At 42.0% G+C, this 9727-nt stretch overlaps 1 protein-coding gene across 1 annotated transcript in view; it reads left to right on the top strand.

The window, feature by feature from the left end:
* Positions 1-754: 754 nt before the first annotated feature.
* The window catches only part of LOC124606470, a 140752-nt gene continuing 131779 nt past the window's right edge, over positions 755-9727 (top strand). The window contains exon 1 of the mRNA XM_047138451.1: positions 755-890. Coding sequence (XP_046994407.1) covers positions 885-890 — 6 coding nt within the window. The 5' untranslated portion in view covers positions 755-884. The remainder of the gene's footprint in view (positions 891-9727) is intronic.

The following is a 9727-nucleotide window of genomic DNA, read 5'->3' as shown; positions in this document are numbered from 1 at the left end:
TTCAAATCTGCAGGAATTTGTGGAAGGGTTGCACTTCTGTCACGTCGAACGATTCTCTTCAGTCATCGTTGGTCCTGTTCTTGCAGGATCTTTTTCCGGTCGTAGCGATGTAGGAGATCTGATATTTTACCGGGTTCCTGGTATTGACGGTACAATCGCGAAACTGTCGTACGGGAGAATCCCCGCTTCTTCGCTGTGTCCCATCGTTGGTGCGGCGACTACTGTGCCATGTTCAGACTCACTTAAATCGTGATAACTAGCCATTGCAGCAGCAATAACCGATCTAACAACTGCGCCAGACACTTGATGTCTTGTATAGGCTTGCCGACCGCAGCGCCGTATTCTGCCTATTTATATTTGAATACGCATGCCTATACGAGTTTCTTTGGCGTTTCAGTGTAAACGCAATTATTTTGTGGAAATTTTGACTTATTACATACCCATGGGTATGATGTGTTTGACGTATCTCTTTACTTTGTAAATATGTATTGTTGATTTTCTGTCATGTTCTACACGCCTGAGGATGTCCTCATGGAGATAAATGGAGTGAAAAGTATATGAAATCAAATCACAGAAGTGTGGACGATGCGACATCAGTGCCTCTCACGGTGACAAGTTGAGGGTCAGAACGAGGAAGATTCCCTGCGGCTGAAGCGGGATCCGGAGCTAGCTAGCTGCCTGGTTGTGTATTTTTGCGCCACGTCTTCCTGGCGGCCAGACCGCAGAGTTCCTGATGCGTGTGCACAAGCGACAGCACAGCAGATAACAGTCGGCGGCGTCTGGTGTGGACTGCGCTCTTACGCTGCAGTGACTGTCGACTTTACGTCCTGAGCTGGCAGCCAGTCTAGCGACGTCTACAGCTGACTACCGGAGGGAATCTGGACATGCAGGTAAGGGCACCAGGCAGCGCGGGAGGGCGACGGCTCGGTCCGCCTGTAGGATGACAACACTTCGTGCAAACGTGACGTCACTGTGACCTCACACGCTGTATCGGAGATGAGAGGAGCCGTCTATCGACTATCCCGTGATCGTTCGTTTCTCAACAGGTGAAGGCGCTACGCGAACATAACGTTCAAAACAATAACATCCTCTTCAACCAGAGGGTGTGGAGATTCGCTTTATCTTTACTACAGGGTCCGTTAACCTAGAAATTTCTTCGTTTATAGTCCTGTAAAGTTCCGCTTTCATGTAGAGTGGGCTGGTTAACGGAGAGATTACAGTGTTTGCGAGAATTATGCCCGAATCTTAATGAAAAAGTTTTTGTTTATTTATTTATTTATTTACACGTCTAGTTCAAGAGGACCAAATTGAGGAGCGAATCTCCAAGGTCATGGAACGTGTCAGTACATAAAATAGAATAACAGATAAAATAAAATGTTCATGAATCCAAACCATAAGACCGAGCGAGGTGGCGCAGTGGTTAGCACACTGGACTCGCATTCGGGAGGACGACGGTTCAATCCCGCGTCCGGCCATCCAGATTTAGGTTTTCCGTGATTTCCCTAAATCGCTCCAGGCAAATGCCGGGATGGTTCCTTTGAAAGGGCACGGCCGACTACCTTCCCCGTCCTTCCCTAATTCGATGAGACCGATGACCTCGCTGTTTGGTCTCTTCCCCCAAACAACCCAACCCAACCCCAAACCATAAGTTTAAGTAAACTCAATCAATGCTATGACCTAGGAATCAGCTCAATTTTTCAAGGAACTCCTCGAAAGAAAGGAAGGAGTCACTCAGGAGGAAACTCTGCAGTTTCGATTTGAAAGTGCGTGGATTACTGCTGCTGTTGTTGTTGTTGTGGTCTTCAGTCCTGAGACTGGTTTGATGCAGCTCTCCATGCTACTCTATCCTGTGCAAGCTTCTTCACCTCCCAGTACCTACTGCAACCTACATCCTTCTGAATCTGCTTAGCGTATTCATCTCTTGGTCTCCCTCTACGATTTTTACCCTCCACGCTGCCCTCCAATACTAAACTGGTGAGCCCTTGATGCCTCAGAACATGTCCTACCAACCGATCCGTTCTTCTAGTCAAGTTGTGCCACAAACTTCTCCTCTCCCCAATCCTATTCAGTACTTCCTCATTAGTTATGTGATCTACCCATCTAATCTTCAGCATTCTTCTGTAGCACCACATTTCGAAAGCCTCTATTCTCTTCTTGTCCAAACTATTTATCGTCCATGTTTCACTTCCATACATGGCTACACTCCATACAAATACTTTCAGAAACGACTTCCTGACATTTAAATCTGTACTCGATGTTAACAAATTTCTCTTCTTCAGAAACGCTTTCCTTGCCATTGCCAGTCTACATTTTATATCCTCTCTACTTCGACCATCATCAGCTATTTTGCTCCCCAAATAGCAAAACTCCTTTACTACTTTAAATGTCTCATTTCCTAATCTAATTCCCTCAGCATCACCCCACTTAATTCCAGTACATTCCATTATCCTTGTTTTGCTTTTGTTGATGTTCATCTTATATCCTCCTTTCAAGACACTATCCATTCCGTTCAACTGCTCTTCCAAGTCCTTTGCTGTCTCTGACAGAATTACAATGTCATCGGCGAACCTCAAAGTTTTTATTTCTTCTCCATGGATTTTAATACCTACTCCGAATTTTTCTTTTGTTTCCTTCACTGCTTGCTCAATATACAGATTGAATAACATCGGGGAGAGGCTACAACCCTGTCTCACTTCCTTCCCAACCACTGCTTCCCTTTGATGTTCCTCGGCTCTTATAACTGCCATCTGGTTTCTGTACAAATTGTAAATAGCTTTTCGCTCCCTGTATTTTACCCCTGCCACCTTCAGAATTTTAAAGAGAGTATTCCAGTCAACATTGTCAAAAGCTTTCTCTAAGTCTACAAATGCTAGAAACGTAGGTTTGCCTATCCTTAATCTAGCTTCTAAGATAAGTCGTAGGGTCAGTATTGCCTCACGTGTTCCGATATTTCTACGGAATCCAAAATGATCTTCCCCGAGGTCGGCTTCTACTAGTTTTTCCATTCGTTTGTAAAGAATTCGCGTTAGTATTTTGCAACCGTGACTTATTAAACTGATAGTTCGGTAATTTTCACACTGTCAAGACCTGCTTTCTTTGGGATGGAATTATTATATTCTTCTTGAAGTCTGAGGGTATTTCGCCTATCTCATACATCTTGCTCACCAGATGGTAGAGTTTTGTCAGGACTGGCTCTCCCAAGGCTGTCAGTAGTTCTAATGGAATGTTGTCTACTCCCGGAGCTTTGTTTCGACTCAGGTCTTTCAGTGCTCTGTCAAACTCTTCACGCAGTATCATATCTCCATTTTCATTTTCATCTACATCCTCTTACATTTCCATATTATTGTCCTCAAGTACATCGCCCTTGTATAGACCCTCTATATACTCCTTCCACCTATCTGCTTTTCCTTCTTTGCTTAGAACTGGGTTTCCATCTGAGCTCTTGATATTCATACAAGTGGTTCTCTTTTCTCCAAAGGTCACTTTAATTTTCCTGTAGGCAGTATCTATCTTACCCCTAGTGAGATAAGCCTCTACAGCCTTACATTTGTCCTCTAGCCATCCCTGCTTAGCCATTTTGCACTTCTTGTCGATCTCATTTTTGAGACGTTTGTATTCCCTTTCGCCTGCTTCATTTACTGCATTTTTATATTTTCTCCGTTCATCAATTAAATTCAATATTTCTTCTGTTACCCAAGGATTTCTACTAGCCCTCGTCTTTTTACCTACCTGATCCTCTGCTGCCTTCACCACTTCATCCCTCAAAGCTACCCGTTCTTCTTCTACTGTATTTCTTTCCCCCATTCTTGTCAACTGTTCCCTTATGCTCTCCCTGAAACTCTGTACAACCTCTGGTTTAGTCAGTTTATCCAGGTCCCATCTCCTTAAATTCCCACCTTTTTGCAGTTTATTCAGTTCAGAACCAATAGATTGTAGTCAGAGACCACAACTTCCCCTGGAAATGTCTTACAATTTAAAACCTGGTTCCTAAATCTCTGTCTTACCATTATATAATCTATCTGAAACCTGTCAGTATCTCCAGGCTTCTTCCATGTATACAATCTTCTTTTATGATTCTTGAACCAAGTGTTAGCTATGATTAGGTTGTGTTCTGTGCAAAGTTCTAACAGGCGGCTTCCTCTTTCGTTTCTTACCCCCAATTCATATTCACCTACTACGTTTCCTTCTCTCCCTTTTCCTACTGACAAATTCCAGTCACCCATGACTATTAAATTTTCGTCTCTCTTCACTATCTGAATAATTTCTTTTATTTCATCATACATTTCTTCAATTTCTTCGTCATCTGCAAAGCTAGTAGGCATATAAACTTGTACTACGTACTACTGTGGTAGGTGTGGGCTTCGTATCTATCTTGGCCATAATAATACGTTCACTATGCTGTTTGCAGTAGCTTACCCGCATTCATATTTTCCTATCCATTATTAAACCTACTCCTGCATTACCCCTATTTGATTTTGTGTTTATAACCCTGTAGTCACCTGACCAGAAGTCTTGTTCCTCCTGCCACCGAACTTCACTAATTCCCACTATATCTAACTTTAACCTATCCATTTTCCTTTTTAAATTTTCTACCCTACCTGCCCGATTAAGGGATCTCACATTCCACGCTCCGATCCGTAGAACGCCAGTTTTCTTTCTCCTGATAACGACATCCTCTTGAATAGTCCCCGTCCGGAGATCCGAATGTGGGACTATTTTATCTCCGGAATGTTTTACCCAAGAGGACGCCACCATCATTTAACCATACACTAAAGCTGCATTCCCTCGGGAAAAATTACGGCCTTAGTTTCCCCTTGCTTTCAGCCGTTCGCAGTACCTGCACAGCAAGGCCGTTTTGGTTAGTGTTACAAGGCCAGATCAGTCAATCATCCAGACTGTTGCCCCTGCAACTACTGAAAAGGCTGCTGCCCCTCTTCGGGAACCACATGTTTGTCTGGCCTCTCAACAGATACCCCTCCGTTGTGGTTGCACCTACGGTACTGCTATCTGTATCGGCACGCAAGCCTCTCCACCAACGGTAAGGTCCATGGTTTAAGGGGGGGGATTACTGCTAAAATTTTTGAATTCTCGTGGTAGCTTATTGAAAATGGATGCAGCAGTATACTGCACATCTTTCTGCACAAGAGGTAAGGAAGTGCGATCCAAATGGAGATTGGATTTGTGCGTAGTATTAACTGAGTGAAAGGTGCTGATTCTTGGGAATAGTTCAAATGCCTCTAAGCACTATGGGAAATAACATGTCATCTGTCCCCTAGAATTAGAACTATTTAAACCTAACTAACCTAAGGACAGCACACACATCCATGCCCCAGGCAAAAAAATTCGAACCTGCGACCGCAGCAACCACGTGGTTCCGGACTGAAGCGCCCAGAATCGCTCGGCCACAGCGGCCGGCTAAGCTGATATTGTTAACAAGAAACGACAGTAAAGAGTATATATATTGAGAGGCCAATGTCAAAGTCCCCAGACTAGTGAAGAGGAGTCGACAAGAAGTTCGCGAACTTACACCACTTATTGCACGAACTGCCCGTTTCTGAGCCAAAATTATCCTTTGCGAATGGGAAGAGTTACCCAAAATATAATACTGTGTGACATAAGCAAATTAAAATAAGCAAAGTAGACTTCTTTTCGTGTCGAACGATCACTTACTTCAGATACCGTTCGAATAGTTCCAGCATTAAGTCTTTGAACAAGATCCCGAATGTGGGCTTTCTACGATAGTTTACTAATTGTTTTTCGTAATATGCCTTCATGAACCCCACAATGAGATGATTTGCTGGTTTACAATCTCAAGGCAGCCAGCTAATAATGTGTACAGGGTGAACGTTAATGAAACCGGCAAACTGCAGGGACATTTTCCTAACTGTAAATTGAGGAAAAGACGTCCTATGAGCTAGTGTCCGGAAATGGGACGTGTGCGTGCAACGGCAACAAAATGGTTCAAATGGCTCTAAGCACTATGGGACTTAACTTCTGAGGTCATTAGTCTCCTAGAACTTAGAACCACTTAAACCTAACTAACCTAAGGACATCACACACATCCATGCCCGAGGCAGAATTAGAAACTGCGACCGTAGCGGTCGCACGGTTCCACACAGAAGCGCCTAGAAACGCAACGACAACAAATCATCCCGGAACACAGTACAGAGCTGCATCGCATCCACGTCGCAACGCAACAGACGTTCAAAGTGGCCTCCATGGGACTGCAGGTGGCAGAGATAGTAGCGGTTGTCATGCAGGATCCACATAATCATACTTTGGCTTACACCATGTTGGCGGGCCTCTTGCCTGGAGCTTGTACTAGAGTTCGTCTCAATATCCCGTAGAACCGGGTCCTCCAGATGTGGTGTACGCACAGTCCACCGCCTTCCTGCGCATTCGTCTGTCTGAAAGGACCCACGATCACACAAACGCCAAAAAAGGGCTTGAAACGTTGTGTGATGTGGTCGGTGTCTGTGAGGGTACACGTTTTGGTACAGCCGTGCTGCCTCTCGACCGTTTGCATCTGCTCTGTCGTACACAAACACCATCTCGGCTTGTTCCCGACACGAATACAGGACCATTCTGCTGCCTGCAGTACGCTGTGTCAGTCACACAGTCTGCAACACACACGGAACACACGGCACGTGGTCACAGGAACTGTCATCCGTCAGCGCCATCTACCACGGCAACGATGCATTTCCGGAGGCATGTTCATAGGAAATTTTTTCCTCCATTTCTAGTCAGGAATCCGACCCAGCAGTTTGTCGGTTTTATTAATATTCACCCTGTATATTCAACTGTGTTCTTTAAGGTGGCTCAACAATATAAATTTATGTTTAGCGATTCTGAAAAGTAGTTTTAGGCGTTTGTCTGTAATTAGAAAGAGTGGTTAGGCTTTCTACCAGATGAATTAAAGCCGCAGCTCATTTAACTTGTGTCCTGTGAATAAATGCTCTTTGAAAACACCAGCACATTTTTTCTCTCGAAAACGCGTCGATATTGGTAAAATTTGCTGTAATAATTGACGAAAAACGTAAGATTGGTCTTCAAAGATGTCCTTTAATTCATGACGTTCATATTTGGAAAAGAAGTGTCCTGAAAGAACTAGCTCGTAAATTTTCTTTTATACCTTATAGATGGCAGAGACTAAGTTACCCTACCTTTTACGTAATTCTCACGCAAACGTGTCATTCTTTTTCTGTGATTTTTATAGCGAGAATTAGTTTGTTTTACCAGACCATCGTCGTGTTTTGGATGTTTATTCGCATTTGCCAATTTCATGCTTCATTTGTAAATGATTGATAATGGCAACTTACTCCTGTGTGTGTGTGTGTGTGTGTGTGTGTGTGTGTGTGTGTGAGAGAGAGAGAGAGAGAGAGAGAGAGAGAGCCGCATTCTTGTATGTACATAAAATTGAATGTTACAGAACATACTTCTAATACAATAATAAGGGAGTCCCAGAACCTTTTACAAACGCGAAAGCGGAAAAAAAAATTAGACATGGCAGGAGTCGAACCAGCCACTATGCTATTTTGCTTCGTAACTGCACGCTCATTGCCTCCACACTACGATAAAGTTGCGGAACTTTGGCCTTCGTGCTGTAAGTCACAAATCAGAACCGCTGCTAAGCCATTATGTGATGTTTAATTATGACAAATCACAACGAAAATGACGTGTTTTTGTAAGACTTCAATGTGACGTTTCCTTGAAACAGCATGCTTTCGTTAAGATACAAGTTACGATACGAAAACTATCAAAATCGCAATCCAATACAATGTCTCTGTCTCAAAAGCACCCCAAATTGAACGCTAACGAAAGTCGGCAGAAGTTCCTGTGGGCTTCGATAAATGCGTGTGTCGTGAAAATGACGTCACCTTTGCACAAAGTCTTGTGTACTATTGGTTGCCCGTTTAGATTTTAGTTTAGTTTAGTTATGTCATGTTCGTAGATCATTTTCACGGTTATTTTATCGATATGATGTGGAACAAGTCAGATTACAAGACATATATACACACATAAATAGTGCCAATATTAATATTACTGAAATTTTAATTCTACACATGCAACTACATTTAGAGGTACAAGTTTTTTTTACCAGTTTTGAAACAGAAACTCGTCCATGGAATAGAAGAAGTTGTCCAAAAGAAATGATTTTAAGCCAGATTTTAAACTTGACCTGCTTGCTGCTAGACACTTTATGTTGTTGGGCAAATGATCAAAGATTTTTATTGCTGAATAATGTACTCCTTTTTGAGCAACTGACAGTTTCAATAACGAATAGGAAAGGTCATTTTTCCCTCTAGTGTTGTACATATGAACATCACTGTTCTTCGCGAATTGACATAGATTATTTATAACGAATTTCATTATCGAATATATGTAATCTCATGGTGCAGTCAAAATACCTAACTCCTTGAATAGGGGCCTACATGAGTCCTTGCGTGAACACCACTAATAATTTTCACTGCTCTTTTTTGCGCAATCAATACTTATGTCTAAGTGATGAGTTATCCCAAAAATTATTCCATAAGACATTATTGAGTGGAAATATGTAAAGTACGTTAGGACGCTCATCTGTTTATTACCAAGACTAGCGATTGTACAAAGAGCGAAAGAAGCTGAACTTAACTGTTTGAGAAGCTCAGTAATATGCTTCTTCCAGTTCAAGTTGTCATCAATGTGAACACCCAAAAATTTGGAGAAATCTACCCTGTTAACTGAGGCCTGTTCATATGCTACATCAATTGTTGGTATGAATCTATTCTGTGTACAGAACTGGATATAGTGAGTTTTTTCAAAATTAAGGGAGAGTCCATTTTCTGAGAACCACTTAATAATTCTTTGAAAGACATTCTTAACAATACCTTCAGCTGCTTTTTCTGAAATGGGATTTATTATAACACTCGTGTCATCTGCAAAAAGTACTAGTTCTGCTTGCTGAACGTTAATTGAGAGGTCATTCACATGAATAAGGAACAGCAGAGGACCCAAAATTCAACCCCGCAGGGCTCCCTTTGTGATAACTCCCCAATCACTAGAATTTATCACCCTCCCAACATTATTTGTGTTATTCAGTACAACGTTTTGCTTTATGTTCGTTAAGTATGATTCAAACCAGCCTTCAATTCCATAAAACCTGAGTTTTTCTAAGAGTGACATGATCCATACAGTCAAATGCCTTGGAAAGATCACAAAAAATACCAACTGGCGATAATTTGTTATTTAGGGCTTGTACTATTTGATGGGTAAATGTGTAGATAGCATTCTCAGTCGAGTAACCCTTCCGGAATCTTAACTGTGGCATGCTGAGTAAATTATTTTCACTTATATGTGGGACTACTCTTGAATACATCACTTTTTCGAATTTTTTAGAAAATGAAGTCGGCAATGAGATTGGTCTATAACTGTTTAAGTCACTCTTGTCCCCTTTCTTATGAGGAGGTTTGACGACTGCGTATTTCAATCTGTCTGGAAGAATTCCATGTGCCAGTGAAACATTACATATATCACAAAGGACTCCACTTACTATATTAGAACAACACTTCCAAATTCTGTTAGAGACTCCATCAACACCACATGAGCTTTTGTTTTTCAGAATATTTATAATTCCCTTGATTTCAGTGGGGGATGATGGTGCTATTTCCAAATGCCTAAAGTTCTTTGGGACTGACAATTTTAACATATTTTTTTGCTTCTTCAACTGAACCTCTCAACCCTATTTTTG

Source organism: Schistocerca americana, chromosome 3 (genome assembly GCF_021461395.2).
Source record: "Schistocerca americana isolate TAMUIC-IGC-003095 chromosome 3, iqSchAmer2.1, whole genome shotgun sequence".
NCBI lineage: Eukaryota > Metazoa > Arthropoda > Insecta > Orthoptera > Acrididae > Schistocerca > Schistocerca americana.
Note: the sequence above shows the minus strand (reverse complement) of the source record. Positions and strands in the feature narration are given on the sequence as shown.